General features: G+C 40.4%; 1 protein-coding gene across 2 annotated transcripts in view; it reads right to left on the bottom strand.

The window, feature by feature from the left end:
• The window catches only part of FNBP1L (formin binding protein 1 like), a 535,360-nt gene that overhangs the window by 162,552 nt on the left and 348,014 nt on the right, over positions 1-24,794 (bottom strand). For both annotated transcript variants that reach the window (XM_085602211.1, XM_085602212.1), the window contains exon 6: positions 21,545-21,649. In XM_085602211.1, coding sequence (XP_085458337.1) covers positions 21,545-21,649 — 105 coding nt within the window. The remainder of the gene's footprint in view (positions 1-21,544; positions 21,650-24,794) is intronic.

Below are 24,794 nucleotides of genomic sequence, written 5' to 3'. Positions count from 1 at the left end.
ACATCACTGATGACCTCATCCAGTGACTGTTTCTCTAAAGCTTAAATATGTTTAATATATATAGGGAAAGGCGTATTGAAGAATGAGTGGGTGTTTAAGTGTCTGAATGGATGATTTAGTAGGTGCGTGACTAACTCTATAAGTGAGTGATTAAACATATCTTACCGAATGCATGGGTTAGTGACTAAACTGTGTGAATGTCTGTATCCGTCTGTGTGTTGGTGTGTAAGCGGCTGCATGGGTTTGCGAATAGCTACATGAGTGTCTATATGGGTTATTGATTGGTTGTATCTGTATGGGTGCCTGAGTGTTTGTGTGGGTGGGATGTGTGTGACTCTGCATAGATGTGTAATTGCGTGATTCATTGGGTGCATGGTTTCAAGATTGTGTATGGGTGTGTTAGTCAGTGAATGTATATCTGAGTGGTACATGTGTGAGTAACTACATATGTGAAAAGCAGTATATATGTGTTTTGGAGTACATAAATGGCTATAAGTGAGTGTGTGATTGTGAGAGTGGCTGTATGGCTGAATTTGTGCTTGTATCATTGATTGTATAAGAACGTAAGAATGTGCTAGTATTTGTATGAGTAATTGAGCTGGTGTGCATATAACTGTATAGGTGAGTAAATGGGAGTGTGATTAATTATTTGCATGACTGACTAGGTGTGTGAGTACCTCTATGGATGAGTGGTGGTGTGTGAGTGTCTATATGGTTGTGTGAGTGCATAGGATAGCCCTGTACTGAGTGACCATAAGTATGAGTGACTGTACGGGTGAGTGAGTGGATGTGTGTGTAGATCTAAGAATCAGTGAGTGGGTATGTAGTTATTGGTGTTGGAGAGTCTATGGTTTTGAGAATGGCAGTCTGTAATTTAGAGTGGGTGTATCTAAAGTTATATTAGGGTGTGAGAAGATGCATGAAATTGTCACATGGATGATGTCATCAGGTATGTCATCAGTGATGTCATTTGAGAGGTCATAAGTGATGTCCATGACCATGTCATGAGTGTTGTAATATGTGACGTCATCAGCAGTGCATTGCGGGGGCGCGAGTTATAGTTAGCTGAACTAACTATAATGGGGGAATTTCACAGGTTTCATACGAGTGAAATGTCCGACTAACTATAACTTTCCCTAAACCTATGGTTTTTTCAGTGAATTTCTAAGGTTTTTTAAATGCTAATTTCTAACAATATCGTGCCTGAAACCTATGGTTTTTTCAGTGAATTTCAAAGGTTTTTCAAATGCTAGTTTCTAACTATGCCTACAGAGGTAGGACATGTGAAGAAAGAAGACAAAATGCATAGAAAGAAGCAAAAGAAATGCAGAAAGAAGCAACAGAAGTCCACAAAGACGAAGAAAAGTGCAGGAAGAAGCAAGACATGTGAAGAAAGAACCAACAGAGGAACAGAAAGAGGCCTTGTTCCAAAATCATCATGTGCCCACAACTTTTTCAGACGGGTACTGGTTGTAACTGACTAACCAGGCCTAGAGCCAGTGCTATGCTAAAAGACACTTAGAATACAGTGAAAACACCTACATACACTAGGGAACACTATGCATTGGGGTAACCCTGTGATTAGCATTATCTCCTCTGTAAAGCCCTAGTACATAATAGGCAGGGGGATTAAAACTACCTCTTAAAACGCGCTAAGGGGCGCGTTTGCACGGAGGTGAAGGCCCCCTTGGCCTGAGGTGATATGTATGCAAACATGCCCTGTGGCCGTTTTAAGTTAGGAGATTAAGTCCCCTTGAATCCTGCGTGGCCCCCCTCCTGGAGCCTTCGAGGGCCCTGGGGACCGCCACCCTCCAGGGCCGGCTCCTACAGTGTCCTGGGGAGCCCACCCCCAGGACACTGTTTGCTATGAGAGGGCGGGAGTCTCCCGCCCTCCCATAGCAAACTTTGTTTTGATTTTGAAAGAGAGCAGGGAAACCTACTCTCTCTTTCAAAATCCAAACCATATTGCTTTTCCACACGGGGAGCTGCATGTCAGCAGCTCCCCATGTGGAAAAGCAATGCCGACTCCCGAAGGACGCGGGGAGCCGGCTGGGACCGTGGAGGCGTTGGGGCTCCCCCCACGGTCCCCAATGTGTTTTTATAAGCCCCGGGGGATGGGGTCCCCGGGGTCGCGCATCCTATCGTGTTAGGTGCACGATTTCTCTCACGTAGAGTGTGCGGTTCCTAACGCGTTGGGTGCACGACTCCAAAAAAATAATAATAAAGTATTAAAAATATAGTTTAAAAAATATATAAAAAATAGTTTTAAAAAATTTACATTTTTTTTAAAATTAATTAAAACCAATATTTTTTAATTTTTAAAAGAAATAAGTGAAAAAAACTTAAAACTGGTGAAAAGCAATATAAAAACATAATTAAAGGAATTGATACACTGAAAAATAAATATTTAGAAATCCTATGAAAATCATTAAACATCATCGGTTTAGAGATAAGTTATAGATAGGAATTGGCATTTAAAACACCTTTGAAATTCACTTACAAAAACCATAGGTTTCAGGTACGTTATAGTGAGGAATTAGCATTTAAAAAACCTTAGAAATTCACTGAAAAAAACATAGGTTTCAGGGGTGTTGTAGTTAGCTGGACATTTCCCTCATACAAAACCATTGAAATTCCCCCGTTATAGTTAGTTCAGCTAACTATAACTCGCGCCCCTGCAATGCACTGCTGATGACGTCACATATTACATCACTCATGATATGGTCAGTGACATCACACATGACATCACTGATGACATCATTCAGTGTCTGTCTGTATCTGTAAAGTTTAATTTTGATTCATATATATGCCAAGCTGTATTGGGGAATGAGTGGGTGTATAAGTATCTGTATGGAGGATTTAGTAGGTGCGTGACTGACTGTATAAGTGAGTGATTAAACGCATCTTACTGAATGCATGGGTTAGTGACTAAACTGTGTGAATGTCTGTATGCATCTGTCTGTTGATGTGTAAGCGGATGCATGGTTTTGTGAATAGGTACATGAGTGTCTATATAAGTTATTGATTGGTTGTCTGAGTATCTGTATGGGTGCCTGAGTGTTTGTGTGGGTGGGATGTGTGTGACTCTGTGCATAGATGTGTCAGTGGGTGATTTACTGGGTGCATGGTTTCAACACTAGGTCTGTAATGGACTGTATGGGTGGGTGAATATGTGTATGGTTGTGTTAGTGAGTGAATATATTTCATTAGTACATGTGTAATTTACTACATATGTGAACGGCAGTATATATGTATGTTGGGAGTACAGAAATTACTATAACAGAGTGTGTGATAGTGTGAGTGGCTGTATGGATCAGTGTGTGCTTGTATCATTGATTGTATAAGACCATAAGAATGTGCTAGTATTTGTATGAGTAATTGAGCTTGTGTGTGTATAACTGTATAGGTGAGTAGATGGCAGTGTGATTAATTATTTGCATGACTGAGTACGTGTGAGTACCTCTATAGATGAGTAGCGATGTGTGAGTGTCTATATAAGTGTATGAGTGCATATGATAGTCCTGTACTTAGTGACGATAAGTATGAGTGACTGTACGGGTGAGTGAGTGGACGGGTGTTTAGACCTAAGACTCTGTGATGGGGTATGTACTTATTGGTGTTGGAGTGTCTATGGTTTTGAGAGTGGCAGTATGTAATTTAGAGTGGGTGTATCAAAGGTTATATTAGATTGTGAGAAGATGCATCAAATGATTACATGAATGACGTCATCAGTGATGTCATTGGAGATGTCATCAGTGATGTCATCAGTGATGTCATCAGTGTCACTGACCATGTCATGAGTGATGTAATATGCCACGTCATCAGCAGTGCAATGCGGGGGCGCGAGTTATAGTTAGCTGAACTAACTATAACGGGGGAATTTCAATGGTTTTGTACGAGGGAAATGTCCAGCTAACTAGAACACCCCTGAAACCTATGTTTTTTTCAGTATATATATATATATATATATATATATATATATATATATATATATATAGATATAGATATATATATATATATATATATATATAGATATATACATTATCTACTGGCGGTCGCCAGTAGATAGTTATAGTTAGGACCGTGTTTTCATAGGAAATCCGCAACATTCTATTTTGAATAACTTTAGCGCCGATTGACGAATCCTCGCGAAATTTTCAAAATAGGTGGGGCGCTCCGCTCCGCTCCTACCCTGAAAGTCTCGGGGGATTCATCAAGCGGGGGCTGAGAAAAAGGGGGGTCCCAAAACGTGTTTTGCCCATGCATTTTTCATAGGACCTTTAGTCCAAGCTACAGCCCGAACGGCTGAACAGAATTACTTGAAATTTGGCAGAGAGGTAGTCCTCAGGTCAGGGTTGTGCCTTTTCCAGGTCTGGTGTAAATCGGTTCAGTATTTCCTGAGAAAATAGCATTTAAATCAATATATATATCTATAAGCGCGCTCCGAGCGCGTACGGTAAGCTTACCGTACGCGCACGCTGCCGTGCGCGAGCTTAATTCTGATTGGTGGTTACATGACTGTAAACATTCGAATCTGTCGAAATCAGGAAGTGTCGGCCGCCATTTTGTGTGTCTCACACTGATAAACAAAGGAGGAGAACGTGAAAAGGGGGCAACGAAGAGAGTTGCAGACCCCCCAGCGTTTGTCAGGGGGTCCAAGAAGGTCCCAAAAGTATGAAAAACACATTTAATTTTTATTTATTTTTTAAATCGCGGGGTGTGCGTACGGTAAGCTTACCGTACGCGCACAGCAGGAAAAAAACAATAAAAACAATAGAAGTAAAAATCAAATTTACGTGTTTAGATATTAGGGGGCTCTAAAAAGAGCCGGTGTGTTTATGAAGTGTTTTTTTTGTGGTACCTACAAGTAAGTACCGATGCAGAGTCTAAAGTTCAAGAGGAAGACTCTGTTGCCTTCATGAGTGAAATGTACACCGTCTCCTCTATAAATGCCTTGCATGTTGTAACGCAAGTTGTTGTGGTATATAGAACCCATACCATAGTCTCTGAGTAAAGCAGAAATAGATTTGTTGACGTGCTTTCTTGCTTTGTCAATCTGTGGACAAAATTGGTTGGACCAGTTCCACTTTTGCCTTTGGCATATATTAGAATATACAAAGGCAGATTGAGGAAAAAGCGACATCAATTGCACAAAGGTGTCCTTAACAAGCATTTCCAGACCTACCCCAGTTAAAGTGCCTAGGTCAATTCCACCACAGTGCACAATAATAAGGTTAGGCTGTGGGAGATGTAGAAAGGTTTTCACCAAAGGCATTAATTGGTGCCACTTTAACCCTCTCTGACCAATCCATATAATGTTTACATTTAGCAAAGCAAGGTCTCTCACCATACCTCTTTTCTGCATACTTTTCACTCCAGAAGACATAGCTGTGACCTACAATCCACACTGTGAACATCTTTCAAGGAGATCTGGATGCACTCAGGAGGTGTCTTTCAGTAGCATGGCAATATGAAATGAAAGACAGTTGTAAAATGGAGGCATACATATTTTTTTAATGAAAACAACTCATTGGCTGTTTCAAACCATTCTACACTAAAAACTAGGTTGTATGTTTACAATTATAAAAGCATGTTTTGCATTGGTTGTGAAAAATGTGTTCTAACAGAACATTAGTTTGGATTTGCTGTTAGGTTTGAACAGTCAAGCACTCTTGCTCTTTGGATTTGAAACATTGTGTGCTGAACTTCTGACCTCTCTGCTCACACCAGTGTTCCATGAGCTGTTGCTATGGTAGCAGGCAGAAGTGAAGTTGGGGGAAGGGTTCATTTGGAAAGGGGTTGAAGTTTTCAACCAATAGAAATGTGTGATTTAATTTGAAAAAATGTTGGAAGCACTGAGATTTGTAATTAACATGTATATGTGTGAAAAAAGTGAGGGAAACATTGCCATTTACTGGTTCTGGTGGGAGGAGAGAGCTGTACAGCTCAGAGATTCTGACTCTGATAATCTGCTGTTTGAGTGCCACATTTCTTTCTCAACTAACTAATTTTAAAGGTGAGATATGAGTTTGAGAGGGGATGTATGTGGTGATTTTTGATATAAATATTATAATTGTGATTCTTCTTTAAAAGTTATGTTTTACATTTTGTGGTTTGGGAGATATTTAACTGTCTTGAACTTGTAAAATATTATGGAGTATGTTTTCATCATAAGTTAAGGTGTACTGGTATCACTGAGGAATACTGTTTTGTGCCTAGAATCAAACCATGAGTCTGTGTGCACACAGGAATTGTTGTCAGAGATTTTATTTGTGTTGGTCGGGTTCTGTAAGAATGACATTTGTAGGAAAGGGTCAGCTTTTTTTTATAAATATGATGGTTTTATTAATAAATAAGTTATTTTGTTGGTCAGATAAGTGTGCAATTTCTGTATTTATCACACATTTAGTTTCATGCTCCCTTTTTTTCACTTCTCGTCTGTCTGCTTTTCTTATTTCCGTTGTACTCCCTCAAGGACCTTGTAGGGTAAAAAAAAGAATTGATTGGTTTTTAAGAAAAAAAAAAAATGCGCGTACCGTACGCGCACGGTACAAAAAAAAATTAAAAAAATTAATTAAAAATATTAAAAAAAAGTTGTGAGGTAAGGTTGGCTCTTAAAAGAGCCGTTGTGTTAATACAGGGACAGAGGAAAGAAAGAATGGGAATATTAACAAGGTCCACAGATGTGCTGGTCTATCTTATTGTTTATTAGGGAAACACTGGTCTCCCCATGAACAATTAGACCATAACATGTGGTGCACCTCATTTGTACCCTCTGAAATAGAGGGTTCGTTTCCAGAGGAGCAGAAGAGGGTGATGCTCCCACCGCCGAGGAAGGGCTCGGCTGAGCTGCCGAAGATGTACTCGGCTGAGCTTCTGTGGGTGTGCTCGGGTGACTTACTGAAGGGTTTGCTTCAGTATGTCGAGCAAAAGTCCTGGGATGTACATATCTAATGTGTCTTGTCATAGTGTGATTACCAAAGGAATACTTCTTCCTTAGGTTACCTCTAGATAAGACACGGTCACAAAGTGAGCAGGTGACTAATGGAGCATTTACCTTTTTCTGCCCCTCTGGAAGAGTGAAATACTCCCAAACAAAAGAATTCTTTTGTTTCCTCCTTCTCTGTCTGATGATGCTGCTGCCCTGCTCACTCTCAGAAGAGGTCTGCTGCTCTGCCATTGTATCCCAAAGACAATTCAGCTCCTTCTCCTAGAGAATCACAAGCAGTAATGAGGGGAATGGGTGTGGTGTAGGAAGATTCTGGAACTGAAAGTAGTTTAAACCAATCAAAAGTGTTGTTTCTTGATAACATGACCAACCGTACGCGCACGTTAAGCTTACTGAGAGCGTACGGTAAAAGTACGCATGCGCGTACGAAAGACACGCGCATTACAGGCACGCTCGTACACTTCCGCGTAACGCGCGCGCGTGCGTGAAGCATGCGCTTATGCGTCGCGTAGGAAGTACGGACGCGTACGCAAATTGCGTAAGCATGCGCAAACGGAGTATAAATATTACGTACGCTCATCATACATAAAGCGCAGCGTGCGCTTACGGTAAGCTTACCGTACGCGCACGGTAAAAAAATAAAAATAAAAAAAAGATAAAGGTTTGTTGAAGATATTAACTATGTTATACAACTATATCTAACCATTTATTTAAAAAAGGTGAATCTTTCTATATTGAAGAATGCATTAAAACCATGAATATATACATAGGTAGAATAGTGTTTAAAGGAAAAAAGAAAAAGAAAAGAAATGATGTAAAAAAATAAACGAATTCAACGAAAAAACCATAGGTTTCACACACATTATAGTTAGGGATTAGAATTCAAAAAACCATGCAAAAACACAGAAAAAAAACATAGGTTTCACATACATTACATTTAGAAATTAGCTTTTAAAAAACCTTGCAAATTCACTGAAAAAACCATAGGTTTCACACACGTTATAGTTAGGAATTAGCATTTAAAAAACCTTGCAAATTCACTGAAAAAAACCATAGGTTTCACACACGTTATAGTTAGCTGGACATTTCTCTCGTAAAAAACCATTCAAATTCCCCCGTTATAGTTAGTTCAGCTAACTATAACTCGTGCACCCGCAATCCACCGCTGATGACGTCACATATTACATCACTCATGACATGGTCAGTGACATCACTCATGACATCACTGATGACATCACTAATGACGTCATCAATGTGATAAATTACCACATCTTCTCACACCCTTATAAAACCTTTGATATACCAACTCAAAATTACAGAGTTCCATTCTCATATCCATAAATAATGCAATACCAATAACTGCATACCCACATATTAACTTTTAGGTCTTCATACACCTCCACACACTCACCTGTAAAGTCACTCATAGTTACAGTCACTCCATAAAAAAGTATCATATGAATTTATACACACACCTATATAGACACTCACACACTACCAATCATCCATAGAGGTACTCTCACACCTAGTCATTCATACAAATAATCACACTGCCATTTACTCACCTATGCAGTTATACACACTCAAGTTCCCTTGCTCACAAAAATAGTATCACATTTTTATGCTCTATTAGAATCATTGACAAAAGCACACACTCATCCATACAGTCACTGTCACAATCACACATTCTCACATCTAGCCACTTATATACTCTTACACACATATATACTGCCTTTCACATATGTAGTCACTCACAAATGTACCACTGAGATATACATTCAATCCCTAACACACCCATACATACACTCGGTCAACCATACAGTCCATCACAGATGCACTCTTAAAACCATGCACCCATAGAATCACCCACTCACACATCTATGCACAGAGTCACACACAGCCTACCCACACTAACACTCAGGCACCCATACAGATACTCAGACAACCAATCGATAACCCATAGAGACACTCATATAGCTATTCACAAAACCATGCAGCCACTTATACACCAACAGACAGAAACATACAGACATTCACACAGTTTAGTCACTAGTCTGCAGTAAGATACATTTAATGACTCACTTATAGAGTCAGTTACGCACCAAAGAAAATCATACATTTACATACTTGTTCACCCACTCATTCTTCAACAGGCCTTTCCCTATATATATTAAACATATTAAAATTGTTCAGAAACACATACTCAATGGATGAGGTCACCAGTGATGTCACTGACCATGTCATGAGTGATGTAATATGTGACGTCATCAGCAGTGGATTGCGGGTGCGCGAGTTATAGTTAGCTGAACTAACTATAACGGGGGAATTTCAATGGTTTTTTACGAGAGAAATGTCCAGCTAACTATAACGTGTGTGAAACCTATGGTTTTTTCAGTATATATATATATATATATATATATATATATATATATATATATATATATATATATATATATATATATATATATATATATATATATATATATATATATATATATATATATATATATATATATATATATATTATCTACTGGCAGTCGCCAGTAGATAGTTATAGTTAGGACCGTGTTTCCATAGGAAATCCGCAACATTCTATTTTGAATAACTTTGGCGCCGATTGACGAATCCTCGTGAAATTTTCAAAATAGGTGGGGCGCTCCGCTCCTACCCTGAAAGTCTCGGGGTGATTCGTCAAGCGGGGGCTGAGAAAAAGGGGGGGTCCCAAAACGCGTTTTCCCCATGCATTTTTCCATAGGACCTTTAGTCCAAGCTACAGCCCGAACGGCTGAACAGAATTACTTGAAATTTGGCAGAGAGGTAGTCCTCAGTTCAGGGATGTGCCTTTTGCAGGTCTGGTGTAAATCTGTTCATTAGTTCCTGAGAAAATTGCAGTTAAAAGCATATATATCTATAGGCGCATACCGTACGCGCACGGTGAAGTGCGCGAGCGCAATTCTGATTGGTTGTTAGATGTCAGTAAACATTCGAATCGGTCGAAATCAGGAAGTGTCGGCCGCCATTTTGTCTCTCGCAGTCTGAGGCAATGATAAACAAAGGGGGAAAACGTGAGAAGGGGGCAGGATGGACAGGTCCTGACTCCCTAGCCTTTGCGGGGGGGTCACTGAAGGACCCCCAAGGGTAAAAAAATATATATTTGTTTTTGCAAAAAATCGCGGGGTGCGCGTACGGTACGCGCACGGTGAAAAAACTTTAAAAAAAAATAAAAAATACATAACTTAGCATTTAAAAAAACGTACAAATTCACTGAAAAAACCATAGGTTTCACACACGTTATAGTTAGGAATTAGCATTTAAAAAACCTTGCAAATTCACTTAAAAAACCATAGGTTTCACACATGTTATAGTTAGCTGGACATTTCACTCGTGAAAAACCATTGAAATTCCCCCGTTATAGTTCGTGCAGGCAACTATAACTCACGCGACCGCAATCCTCTGCTGATGACGTCAGATATTACATCACTGATGACATATGTGTCTTTCTGAAAAAAAAATATTTGTAATATATGTATAGCTAAAAATTAATGGAAGAAGACATGGGTAAATAAGTGTCTAAATACAGTGATGTAATATCTGACGTCATCAGCAGAGGATTGCGGTCGCGTGAGTTATAGTTGCCTGCACTAACTATAACGGGGGAATTTCAATGGTTTTTCACGAGTGAAATGTCCAGCTAACTAGAACATGTGTGAAACCTATGGTTTTTTTAAGTGAATATATATATATATATATATATACATATACACATACACATATATATATATATACACATACACACATATGTATATACACATAAACACAATACTTATCTGAGAAAGTTGAAAAACTGAGCAGAGCTCAGGGAGACTTCCTTACACAAGACGTGCGGTGAAAATATGAGGGATTCAGCCTCTCTTGGGAAGGTTCTAGAGGGTGCTGATTGGTCGTGTTTTAAGTTTGGTCCTTTTTCATAAAAGGAGGTTGATAGGCTATTGAATACATGGTTGCCTTCATGATAGCCTATTGAAGTTATTAATTACTGCATTATTAAATATACCGTGGGACTCCTATTTCGATTGGGAATGATTCAGGCATGTGAATCTATGAAAGATTCCCCAATACTGGATAATTGATCTAAATTGCCATTTTTTGTTTTGTTTTCATATCACAAAGATACTATGATGTATGACAGGATTATTGCAATCAACATCAAGGAGTGATCAGCACTCAGGTACTTCAGTATACTCCATTTAATCATTGCTGTGGATCTCTAAGTTACATATCTCTAGGAGTCAACAAACAATATATAGGGGCAAAATAAACAATAACAAAACCACTGGGAAGTCACTCAAAGTAATTTCCTATGACAGATGTACAATAGGGACAGGCCATCTAGGGAAAGCGACATTAAGAGGCGTTTTTAAAGTAGAATGACCATTCTAAGCATAAGGCAATAGCAAGATATTGGTGATTACAGTGGTTTATCATCAGATGTGAGTTAAGTAGCCTGGATCAGTGAATCCAACCCAGTATCATGTGCTACCTACCAACAATTAGCGCATTGCAACTAGGCGCGTTCATTTCATCGAGCAGATATTTACATAGTTTTCTTCTAAGGCGAGTCAGGTCAGGGGCTGAGGACGACCAACTACTCATGGATATAATAGTTTTGTTCAGGATTAGGGCCAAGTCAATTTATTTACTAGTGGACTTGCCCACCTTGGGCTTAGGTGTCATGTAAAACATGAACTCTACTTCCGAATTCGTTTTTCTGAACAATAAGACCTAGCGTTTAAAGATCATTGCACCAAAGAGTGCAAGAGCTGAAACCACATGGTGCTACCTACGTGACAGAGGCTTGCATTTCAGATTACGAGTCCTCTGCCTCTCGGTTACTACTTCCTTATTTTGAAAGGAGAACTAAACAGTGCTACACAGACGAGTTGCGGTCTTTGACTAGGTTTAATTATAACTCATTTAAAAAAAAGAGAAGAGAAATCTATCTCCGATAAGGGTCTCAAACCATTGTTAAGTCAGCAGATTTTATGGGAAATGTATTGGTGCCCCAAAAAGATGTTCAAACTACATATTGAAAGATCACTGCTGAAGACTTTCAAACAGTAGCAAAATTAATTGCATGTATTTGCATTCATAAATTACAAGATCTCAGAATTCTGAAGTTCATTAATTTTAAGAGCAAAAGTCATCTTTAAAACGTGATATTTACACACTAGAGATTTTTAAAAAAAAGCATAGATGTTCTTTAGTGGTTACACAATCTTTAAAAACTCTTCTACAAAAGAGCTTCATCTTAAATGTAATAACAGAATGATCAAGTTTAACGCTATGTGGAATTTTTTAAACTCCAAGCAGAAGCCCAATATAATTTAATACTAGAAGTGGACACCAAAGTGTGCAATATTGTGTCTAGATTTAGATGTTTGCTACGTTGTCAATTGCTGCACGGCATAGCATTAATACTTCCTGCTTTGTTGTTGTCTGATGTAAGAAGCAATTACTGATGCATAAATCATAATACAGAAGTTTACATTTTTTTTTTTTTAGGATATTTGGTGATGAGAAAGATTACATTTAAAAAAATAAATGATGCATACAGGATGCCGTACACAGGTGGGTGATTTCTAGCTTTTATGAACACTAATAACAGAGTCATTTCAGAAGATGAGTAACTTCTAAGCATGATGTGGTCCTAAAATCAAGAAAACTAGACTGCTTGGAAAGTAAAGAGCTTGCATCTGAGTCCATAAACTTTTAAACAGACCAAAAAGTAAACTCAAACTCCATCTGCAACTCTTACAGATGAGATTATGGAGTATGACAAAAGCACAGAAAAGATGAATAAGTTAATAAAATGACGTTCTAACTTAGCCAGTCCTCTATCTAGAGTTAAGGAAAACCAAGTCTTAATCTGTTACTGGAAAGGTGTGGTTTGCATCATCAGATGGACTTATGCTGAATTTCTTCTCTAAAAATCTTTAAACGTAGTAACATAGCTTTTGCCTGTATATCCTTTGTCCAGATACTTGAGCTTGTTCAGCTAGAAGTAAGTGTTCGATCACAGGAGGCTGCTGTTATCTGTTGTAAGATGTACATGAGAAGAAGGCGGGATTTTACCAAGTTCATAAGGGGTGCTCCAGATAAATCTGAAACACCAGAGACCTGTGCACCTTTAAGCTAGCTGTGTACATATTGGTTGGAGTAGAAACCCTCCCTTCTGAGCTGGCTAATTGCTGCAATACTGGACATCTGGATAAGTGGGGTGGCGTCCAGTGTCTGGAGTATGCCATCCAAAACCCCTCTTTTCTGAACAGAGTATATACTCCTACCCAAGTGTTACCTACAGAACTACCATAAATGCTTCTCAACCGAGGCGTTTTCTGGAAATGTTTTTAGAAGTTACAGTGATAAGCAAGAAAGGGTGCCTGGGCAGAAAGACATGTTTCTGGTGCGTTATCAGAGATTAACGGCTCTTCTCTAATGACCACACAGTCCCTCTCCTGATGTGCCCTCCATGGAGACAAAGCAAAAACACATATTTTAATCTTAGAATTGTGTAAAACTGAATTGGTTTAAGAACCACTTTGGGAATTTTGCAAAGGAAACAGCGACCGAAAATGACCAGTCTCTCCACACTTAAGAGCCAAATTTAAGATTTAATGTTCGATCTTTGCTTTGAGACAGTGGTGTGATGTTTCTGCACACCATCCTAGGAGGGCCCCAGCTAGTGAGCCCAGACAGAGGAAGGAATATCACTACCACACTGAGTGGCACAAGGAGTAGCAGCATCATGCAAAGGCAAATTCTGGTGTCAAAGTCAGCACCTGCAGGCAAATGATGCGAAAAATATGATGATGATATGATAAATGTGTTGGTCAAATGAGTTAATTACCATGATGAGTAAAGCTGCATTGCAAGTGTATTCCCTGAATTATTTATTTTGCAAACCCGCTCGAACCTGCAACTTTATGACTGCATTCTGTATGACCATAACCCTCCGCATACAGCTCATTTTTAGAAAGCTGTTAGGATCGTTTATCTGGGTGCTGCTGAACATTACAAAAAAAAAACTGTCCCCGTCTAACCTTCTACATAGCAAAATATTGGCCTATGTCTGCCTCATGAACACGATTAGCCGTTGTAAACACGCCCTGATTGGCCTCCCATAGTACTCACCCCAAACCTTACAAAAAGTCCAACTTTGCTAAGCAAAGCCTTTTTAACCATCTTAGTTTCATGTCTACTGCTCCATATCAGCACCAGGCAACCTGGCTGTCTATAAAACAGCCCATATAAGAACTACAAACCTTGGCATTCAAAGCAATTTAAAACAGACCAACAAGTCTCTGCACAGGAGCCATGCTGCACAAACTTGAACCCCTCATTACCCATGTTTCGGAGTTTGTCTGCTCATTTCACTCTACCAAAAATCCTTACCTGTTGATCCACTCCTTTAAGATTGACTTTAAATAAATTCTCGTCTTGACTACCAAAAGTTTCTATCCCCGCACTACATCTCTCTTCATGCTCAGCAAGCAAGCATATCAGCATCCTTTTTTTTTTTGCAAAAACAATTTTTATTGCATAATTCAATTACAATTGCCATCCGCAACGACCAGCATATCCTTGGTCTTCTCCCAGTAATAAACACCATTGCATAGTACAGTGTAGACCACTTCCAACTACCAATGCACTGCCCCCCAACACTCCCCAAAGCATATCAGCATCCTATGTTAACATCCTCACCCTATTGTGCATGGAATAATGTGTAATATGCAATGTTTGTTATGTACATTTAGTAACCATCAGTCTAACACTCAGGCACACTGACTTTGCATTGTTTTCGTGTACCAATAAGTTGCTCTGTAAAGCATTTCTGTTGGGAAATGACATTACAACTAAATACCTAAAGAGGAACATCAGAGTTCCTCATATTCGTATTATGTCTGCAGTGAAGGTCAAGGAACAATTTGCTTCTCAAATTACCCTGTGGCAGAAAATTAAAGGAACAGCAGTTTCCCTTTCTTTGAGGATGCCAGACAGATCACAAGCATACCCCACATCATTCTTATGTGAGCTGACTGAGATTGCATCGATAAAGAGGGCATGGACTAATGAGTTAATATGTGAATAAACTGACAATATATTTATTTAAGTAAGGTCTTACTTGGTGCGAACTCGTAAACAAAGGGCATATGTGTTGTACAGTAGAAAAACATTTTAATAGTTTTTTTTATAGCGTGAACATGACCCTTGCGGGTCAGAGCGCTTTACAAATTTACAGTGAGCAGAGTAGTAAAAACAGTAAAATCAAATTCGCTACAAATTCAGTAACAACCGAGTATCATAGTTCCGTCAGTAATAACAAGGTCATAGTTCAGACCACTTCAAGGACCAGGTAGTGTTGAGAAGCAGGGGGGTAAAGTCTAGGAAGAGCGTACTAGGTAGGCAGATAAAGATATAAAATATAAACTAATGCACAAAATAATAAAAATACAAAAAGGGAAAAAGTTACTGGGGTTGAGTTCAAAAGTGGATACAGCCTACAGCAATAAGGTGAGAGGAGCAAGAAAAAGACTGGACGTTTAATTACAGGTACCCCAATCAAGATGGCAAATGCGATCACTGAGGAGAGGGAAAGGAGTACTGGAGGTGCTAGCGAGGCAGAAGAGTCAACGTTATATACTATAAGAGAGGGGGGTGACTGGTAAACTTGAGTTGAACAGAACCTTTTTCCCCGTCTTTCTCCAAAGGGGTGGGGGGGGGCACACAGGGTCTGGCCTAGCTCAGGGTGCAGCAGGAGGCAGAAGAACAGAGGGTGAATTTCTTGGGAGACAGACTGAGAAGCTGTAGAATAGAGCATATTGTATTTTGAAGGCAGGTGTCTTCATGCACAGTGAATAAGTGCTGTTCCCCAGAGATAATCACCTTCTCGCCCAGGGAAAATGCAGAGAGAGCGAAAGTCCCTGTGCACCAAGCAGGCAATTTCGTGACTATCTGACATCTAGGGGAAGCCAATGTAGGGAAATGAGAACTGGGAGATGCAGCTGAAACCAAATGCGCCAGAGACATAACTGCGTCTTACATAACAAGCATTGAAAATACAATAGGTCTCGCCCTTGATTAAGTTAAAGCCATTTGCTTTGCTAATGGTATTGTATAGCAAAGCAAATAGCTTTAACTTATTGTCATAGAACCCCCTGCAATATCACTAGCCTCTTTCTACAACTCCCCATATGCCAAGGAGCGCAGCCCCAAGCACAGCAGCAGCAAGGTCATTTAAACACATCTTTCTACACGTATATAAATGGGCATGTGCACAGACATATACCATTCTGAAAGTGGCCGCTAATGCACTTAGGCACACAATTTACAGACATCATCCTTCCACATTTATTACGCATCCACAGATATTCTCCATTTTCTACTCATTCAATTGTTTATCCAGACAAATGCAGTATTCATTCAAACATATAATTCACCAGCCAAAAAGACTTCCACTGTCCACCAACTCACCCCACCCACTTCTCCATCCTTTCACTCACATATTGAAACAGGCATTCAACCCAACACTTACCAATCCATATTTAACTGCTTGCTTACTCACTCATTCATCCATGTACTTACTTATCCACACAACTATTCTTAAGCATACACATCAAATAGAAAAGGGTGTTTCCACGTTTGAGACACACTGTGCTGTACTGTATATGTGAGGAGGAAAGTTTCACTAATGCTTCCAGAGCTTTATCTGTTTTGTGATGGTAAAAAGCTTATTGGTGGCGTGGCTTGGTGAGCCAAGATTGCAGTAGCACTCAGAGTGCTCCGGACCCCTCTGTAATGTGCCGTCATCCTGAACCTCCCATATCCATCATCTAGTGGAGACACCTCTATATCTAAGGTGTTCGCACCCATGGCAGTCCTGATCCCCTGAACAAACGCCCTCCAGAGAGAAACGACCGATGATCACCCGCAGAATAACGAGGCCCGCAATAAAATGGTGATGAACTGACCTGTGCCTGCAGGGCCTGCCAGGCGACGCCCATAGTGATCCCAGAGCCCCTGCCGCCTGACTGGCACTGGGTGGGCAAGACTCCGATCCTGTGCCCGCCAATGGTGGTCTCTGAGATTGACCGATGCCCTGGGGTTCCGACGGCAGCCGACCAGCCCAGAACGGGAGAAACAACCTGCGTCGAACGTGCGGCTTGCGGGGTATCCGACCTGCGACCGGCAGGATGCCTCGCGTGTGCCTGGTGACCCTGTGGCCTTGGAGTGCGTGCCCTCCGACAATCGGCGCATGACGTACCTGCAAGTGCACTCCACGCCCCCAGACCCAGGGCCGAATTTACAGCTACTCTCCAGCCCTTAATCGGCAGGGCCTTCTGCCCACCTGCTGGGGCCGACGGCGGCCGAAGAGACTGGGTGACTCTTGGTGGCCGTTGAAGTGCAATGAAGGGACCTTGCGAGGCTTCAGGGCAGCCTCTTCACCATCCCACAGCCCTGAATCTGTGGAGGCTGCCGACCTGCGACCCGGAGGATGCTCCGTATGAACCGTTGCCCCACAAAGACTAACCAACTAGCAGGAGCAGTAATTACCGCGAAGGGCAGACGCTGGTCAATCCGCGATCTGTGGGCTTGTACACCCGCTTATGAAAGAGGTCCCCCCTCCCCAGGTCAACAAGCGCTTGCCATGACGTATTTGCTCGGCTTTCTCGCCTGCTAAAAGGTTTCTGGTCTTTATGGGGCCATGTATTTGGCCCCATAAGGATAAGAAACCTTTTGGGACAAACGCAAAGCAGTCGAGGTCGTCCAAATGGGACAGCCGAAAAAGCAGAGTAAATACGTCACAGGGACTCTTTTCCAATGGCTGGCCACCGTTTAGCATAAACGGTGACCCCAGCCAATGGAAAAGAGGGGCGGGGCTTAATGCCCTTTACTAAAAAATCCCCATATCATTAAATCTCGCCAGCAAGACTGCACATGAGCACAGCCTACGCCAGGCAAGACCTAATAAAGGGGACCATTGACATGAGGCCAATTCACCGGAAATAAAGCCACTTGTATAAGCATGTACACATACAGTGCACTATTAAATCAACAAAACGGTACGAGATCGGATGTTTTAAGAAGTATATTTTTTTCTACTTATGTTTTAAAATACAAAGTTGCCTCGTGCACTGTTTTGGGACAAGAGGCGCGCATTTCAGGTAGTATAGTTTCGAACAAAATGATGAATTAAGTAATGCTTGTGTTTTTGGCTTGTACAGCCACCGGTTCCCAGATTGTTAAAATGGAGCATGCAGGTTCATTATCAGCAAAAGGATACAACAAGGTCTATGGAGGTTAGCCCTAGGGTGGCCACCTCACTATGCCGAGACAGACACTTACCAGTATTGGGCTTTCATGTGGCATGCATTCTTGGTGTTGTGGTTTTGGGTTGCTTTCACTGAATTAATGACACTAGCACACCAGATAGCAATGATGTGCAGGTCTAAAAACATAAGAGTGGGAACAGCATCTTTGATAACATGTAGTGAATGAAGGTCCACCTGGCCCTGTGCTTTTGACATGCAATCAGACAACACAGATTGTTTTGATCCCTCCCTGTTGCAGGGTTCTGTTTTAAAAGCCAGGCAACATAATGACACACTCTGCAAGAGGTGCAGCTTTTAAAAGCAAACCTTTAACATTAAGAGGCATACGTGGAAAGATATAATTTTCTTCATCGAAGAGGCAACAACACACTCAGTAATAAATAGAAAGTAATGAGCACTCAAAGTTCAAGTTAGAAATCCAATTCACAGAGTAGTAAACTCTCAAGTGGTTTTAATTCTGGTCCACTGTATTGTTCATACAGCACTGATGCATTACAAAAACTGCCAACACGTGTTTCACCATATGGCTTGTCGGCCCTTGACTTCCTCAGAGCTGGAAAGTAGCAAAACGTAATGTACTTCTAATAATTGTCCCTTGAGGCCAAGTGTCATTTCCAATATCCAATCATGCATGCCTATATTGCCACATGGAGTACTCTCTGGCTTCAATGTCTCAATACCACTGAGACAATTGGATATTGGAACTGACACTTGGTCTCAATGACCAATTATTAAAAGTACACTCCATTTTGCTACTTTCCCACCCTGCGGAAGTAGAGGGCCCACAAGCCGTATGACAAAACATGTGCTGGCATTTCTTGTAATGCATCAATGCTGTATAAACATAACAATGAACCAGAAATAAAATCACTTGAAACATTATGACTTCGTGAATTGGACATCTAACTTTTACTTGAACTTGGAGTACTCAGAACTTTGTTTAGTATTGATTAGCCCCCAATCTTGGGGGCTATCGGGTAGCCAGCCCATGATCTAGAGCACCACCAAATTGCTACTCTTTGCTTCTCACGAGATCCCTGATAGTATTGGTGAGCGCCTTGTCCTGTGCCTGACTACCTTGCCTCTGAAGACGCTCAATAATTAGTTTTTATTTCAAAATCCAGATGGCAACACTTTAATCTGCAATAGTGAAACGTTTTACAACTGATCTGTTCTGCTCCTGTTCCCGTGTTTTAGGAGCATAGGTGGTGTCTATACTGGTGAAAGGTGCATCAAACCTCAATAACTTCTTCCTTTCTCTGGCTGCTCCAAACAGATCAAGGATTTCCCAAAAGGACAGGTATTCTGCAGGTGTGGGTCCATAGAGTGGAATTTTTGTGGGGCGCAATCATCTCTAGGCAAGAGATACTCCCCAATGCTGCTCTAGAGTGGAGGATGTGTGGTATAACTGGACTATGTTCACCTGGCAGTCAAATGGAAAGGATGCACTCACAGCACATTTCACCCTCTGCACTATTTTATAAGCTTTATGTTAAACGAAAGCGCAGTTGGTTTAAGGTGGAACACAGGCCGTGACTGTTATCTCGACCATACAAAGACTCCACTGGCTTCCGATGATGAAGTGTTAAATATAGGGCTCTCAACAGGATCTTGAATAATTCATCTAAGTTGACCTGAAGCCCAAAATTAAATCATGTGACCGTGTCAGTATGCTTAGGGTCCTATATAAGGGCTGGCCAGAAATACAGAGAGTAAAAAAAAAAATGAACACATACATTTGGGCAAGCTTTCCCAGGTAATCGGGGTGCTAGATGGTGGCAAAACTTTCCAGATTAGAAGAGAGTTTGGCCACTTCAAGATAATGTTAAAAACAGGGCAATGTTAGGAGCATGTAAGATAAGAGATATTTTTAGACAGTCCTTGGATACCTCTGAACTTTGGTGTCCTATGAATGCATTTGACTTGACTTTGCATAATATGCTCTTACATTATGATGCTGAACTTCACTAAATTTACTAACAAAGACAATGATGGTCTTATTTCTCAAATGAAAAATGTTATATTTGTGAAGAGTGACACACGGTTACTAAAATAGAGAGATGGGAGCTAAGGAACTCTTTGCAAAACTCTAGAATTGTCAATGCGAATTGCAACCAGGACTCACTCCAGCTCTCCGTAGCAACTTCTGTCATTGAAACAGTATTGGCTGTTCGGAAATATCAAAGGAGGATGCTACTTAATCTTACCTGCAACCAGTGGCATCTCGTTTCACAGAACCAGAGTAGATTTTTGTAATGCAACAAGACAACATTTCAAATAGCTCGCCTGGTTTGGGGTTTTAACGTACTTTAGGTCAGTTCACAGTCACCAAGCACTGCAGGTATCAATGTACTTCGTATCATTACCCTATCTGACTATTCTTTACTTGATTATACAGTTCTGCATCAAGAGGACTCTAGAGAGGTTTGAAGGACTACAAAACAGGTTCTGTTTAAATAGAGATACTGGAACGTTCAGCATCATTTCTAGATTTTGGCTAGTGATTCCAATACATCACCTTTCCACAGCGAGGGCTTTAGATCAGCCCCTTGCTCCTAATTTGATTGCATTATTGTCCATCTCACTTCCTCGCTTCCGATTTCATGGCTTTCCTCCCTATGCTCCCTCCCTTTCCCCTGCTCCCTCTTCCCAGTCTTATCTTATCCCCCTCTTTTTTTTTTTTTGAGTTCAAAATGTTTTATTAAATTTATCCCCCTCTTTTTTAATGCTGAACTTTTACAACTCTTGCCACCCTCTGCCCACTAATTTTTTTACCAATCGATGAGCTAACAGCCGTATCTTTTTGACCATTTAAAAGGCCAGTCCAGGTGTAAGCATATGGAAGTATATGCTGTAGGCATCGTAAAATGGTTTTGTATCATCCTCCAAGATGGCCACCGTGGATGCGTACACATCCAAGATGGCTGTCTTCCAACAGGAATAGTAAAAAAGTAACATAAAACATCTTTAAATGTTGTCACCTTGGATGCGTTTGCCTCTGTGGCTGTCAACGCTGAAAGCTTTTTATTCTATTTCCACAAATAAAGATTGCCACTGCGTACTCATGCACATTCGCAGTGGACAGCGAGGATAAAACAAAAGCCAAACGTAAATCTAATTGGTTTGAGGGCCGAGACTTACTGACTTTACCAACGCTGGTTTCTTTATTGCTTAATTGGAAGTTATTCGCCCAAAATAAGCTTACTTTATCCACATCAGCCTTCGTTGTATTGCTGTCGTTGTCCAGTCGTTCATATGTTTGCTGTGCTTTTTCTGCCTCTCTGCATTCTCTTTCAAACTTCTTTTTACTCTGTAAAACAAATTGGACATGCAGAACACATTTAACTGAAATATATATTTTTTGGGCAACGCAATAGTGCCTCTGCCTTATTTATTCCTAAATTCCAATTTATTCACTCATCACATTTGCTATAGTTACTTTCACACACAACGTAACATCATTTTTTAATGCATACCCAGCTGTATAAGCAAAAAAAACAAAATAAAGAATACTATAGAAAGATTAATTATCCAACTTCAAGGTATGCTTATAAGCAAGTAATATTAAAATCCAAACGAGCATGGGATGAACAAAGATGGCAGGAACTTAGGGAAGCAGGTGCCCAACATGATTCTAGACGCTTTTGGGCAGTTCTCAAGTGGGGGAGCGGGGTAATCCTGATAAACCTCAAAACTGGGTATCACAAAAAGCGTGGGTTAAACATTTTGAGTCCCTTTATGCTATAGGAGAGGGCCTGAGCACTACCCCCGAGTTTCAACCTGTGTTTTATCAGGACGAAGCTTTTACTTTGGGTGATGTTGATAATGACCTAAAGCTTGTGGTTCCAGGTAGGGCGCCTGGTATGGACGGAGTTCCAGCTGATATTTTTTTGAGTAATAGTGAATCCTGGGGAAAGTATATACTAGTATTAGCCAAATCTGATTGCTAGAGGTGCCCAGATACCCACTTCCTGGAAAGGCGCGGAAATTATTCCGGTGTTTAAGAAGGGGAATAAGTCCCTCCCTGGAAACTATCGACCAATCAGTTTGATTGATACCACACAAAAAATTCTGGGTAGGTTGATTTTGGACAAAGTGTTGGACTGGGCTTCCGAACATTTAATTCTTTCCCATTTGCAAGCTGGATTCAGAGCTCGAATAAGCACCATCGATCAGGTGTTGCATTTTGCTATGCTTTACTGGAAGACCGTACTCCTAGGTGGGGGCAGCCTGTATGCTGCCTTTATTGATCAGAGGGCAGCGTTTGATCTTGTCCCCCGGGCATCTTTATGGGCTGTCCTAGACAAAATGGGTATGCCACCTTTATTACTTTCTCTAATTGCTAGACTCCACGTGGACAACTTTGCACAGATCAGGTGGGGTTGTATAGGGCAAGTGACCACCAAGTTTCCTATACAGAAGGGGGTTAGGCAAGGCTGTGTTCTTGCGCCAACTCTATTTTCTATGTACATCAATGATGTGGCCAAATTGCTAATTGACGCAAACTTAGATGCCCCTATATTGGCAGGTGCCAAAATTCCAATTTTAATGTTTGCCGATGATTGTCTGATTATAGCTAAAACCCCGAGCGGCCTCCAGAAATCCTTAGGTATCTTTGAGGACTTTTGTTCTGCTCGTGGCCTAGAAATAAATGTTTTAAAATCTAAATTTATGTCTTTTAACCAGTCTAAATCGTTCAAGGGTAAAATATTTATGAATAATCTGCCACTTGATCAAGTTCAAGATTTTATCTATTTAGGTATTTGTATCCACCATGATCTTTGAGAACCTACATAAACTGTCTACCTCAGAAAATAGATTTTTACGTAATCTTACTAGATTACCGCAGAGTACTCCCCTGTGCCCTTTGTTCTATGATTTAGGAATGAAACCAATAGCATTAATTGCTTTGTTGCGCCCCGTTTTATATTTGCGACGATTATGGGTTACCCCGGAACTTGGGCTTTTTGCCCATGGCCTCATGGACATCATTAAGATTGATACCTTCCACAAAGTCAAGTGGCTCCATAGGATATATGTGATGCTCAAAGAGCTGGGTCTAAAAGATCTGTGGGAGGACCCAGTAAATGCCGGGTTCCCGCCAAAACAAGTTTTGAAGGCTTTATACTGGGAAATGGTGGCTATTCGAGTTTTTAGAAGTACAGCCCCTCTCTCACTAACCGGTGTTTTTCTTGATTTTAAGGACACGATTTCCTAGGCCTCTTTCTGGGATGTTATTACCAATTCTTTGGATAGGAAGCTTTACTTCCAATTTATAGTTGGTAGTCTCCCAGTTAGAGAATTTACATCTAGATGGTCCTCGAAAAACATACTAAATTGCCCGGGTTGCATGGCAACTACTGAATCAATTAACCATCTCTTGTTTCAATGTCCATCATATGTAATCCCGCGACGGGCTTGGATAAAACCAATGTGTCGACAGCTGGGCACTAGGAATGCTAAGGTAGCAGTTAGAATCTTACGCTCTACTGAAATTCCATGTATCTATATATCTGTTGCTAAATTCCTTGGAAGGGCATGGGTGATTAGGAGTAAATTGTTGGCTGGGCAGATAGACTAAACCCTTGAATTATGAATTAAATTGTAACATTATTTATTCTTTTAATCTATTTTAATGTGTTTTTTTCTTGCTGTATATATATCTAATCCCTTTATGCTTTTATGACAAATCGTCGAATAAAGCTAATTTGACTTTGATTATCCAACTTCATCTCTAGAAAATGGCGTACTTCTTGGACTGAAATTGTGGGATTTTATGTGCTTGATTATGATAAACAAAAATAAGGTCTATTGGTTACATATGCAGAAGACTGAACAATGGAGGGGTCAAATCAAACAGTTAGAAATATAACTAACCAAATTATCTACTGATTGTCATTCAAAGCTTTTTAGTGTATAATCTGCTCGAGTTTCACAGAAAATCGATAAAATAGTATTTTTACAAATGATGTGCAGGAAGAGAGGTATTTGTGCATTGCCATGAAAACTCGAAAAGGACCAAAAATCCAAAATTCACTGGAGCAGAATAGAGTCGCATAAAGACACTGAAGTTAAAAATAAAAAATACTTGGAAGGAGCAAAGAGGCGGATTTGTAAAACAAAACCCAAGATAGGTGAGGTCTTAAATGTTGATGGAAAAGCAATGTGAATATGTTCAAGGTTTTGGTGCACATTTTTTATATTGAATTGAAACACTTGAAAAAATAAGGGCGGACAAAAGAGTTTTTGTGGGAACAAATGTTAAACAAGCATTTGCAATGCAATAGGTCTCGCATTTACGCGAGTTTGAGCTATTGACATTGCAAATAGCAATGGCTTTGATTCTGGTTTTCGTTTTTGAAACATAAAAAAAAGTCATTGTCATTTGCAATGTCAATAGCTCAAACTCGCATAAATGCGAGACCTATTGCATTGCAAATGCTAACGGCTGCCCT

This window comes from Triturus cristatus, chromosome 4_2 (genome assembly GCF_964204655.1).
Source record: "Triturus cristatus chromosome 4_2, aTriCri1.1, whole genome shotgun sequence".
In the NCBI taxonomy this organism is placed as follows: Eukaryota; Metazoa; Chordata; class Amphibia; order Caudata; family Salamandridae; genus Triturus; species Triturus cristatus.
This window is presented reverse-complemented; position numbering and strand designations above follow the sequence as displayed.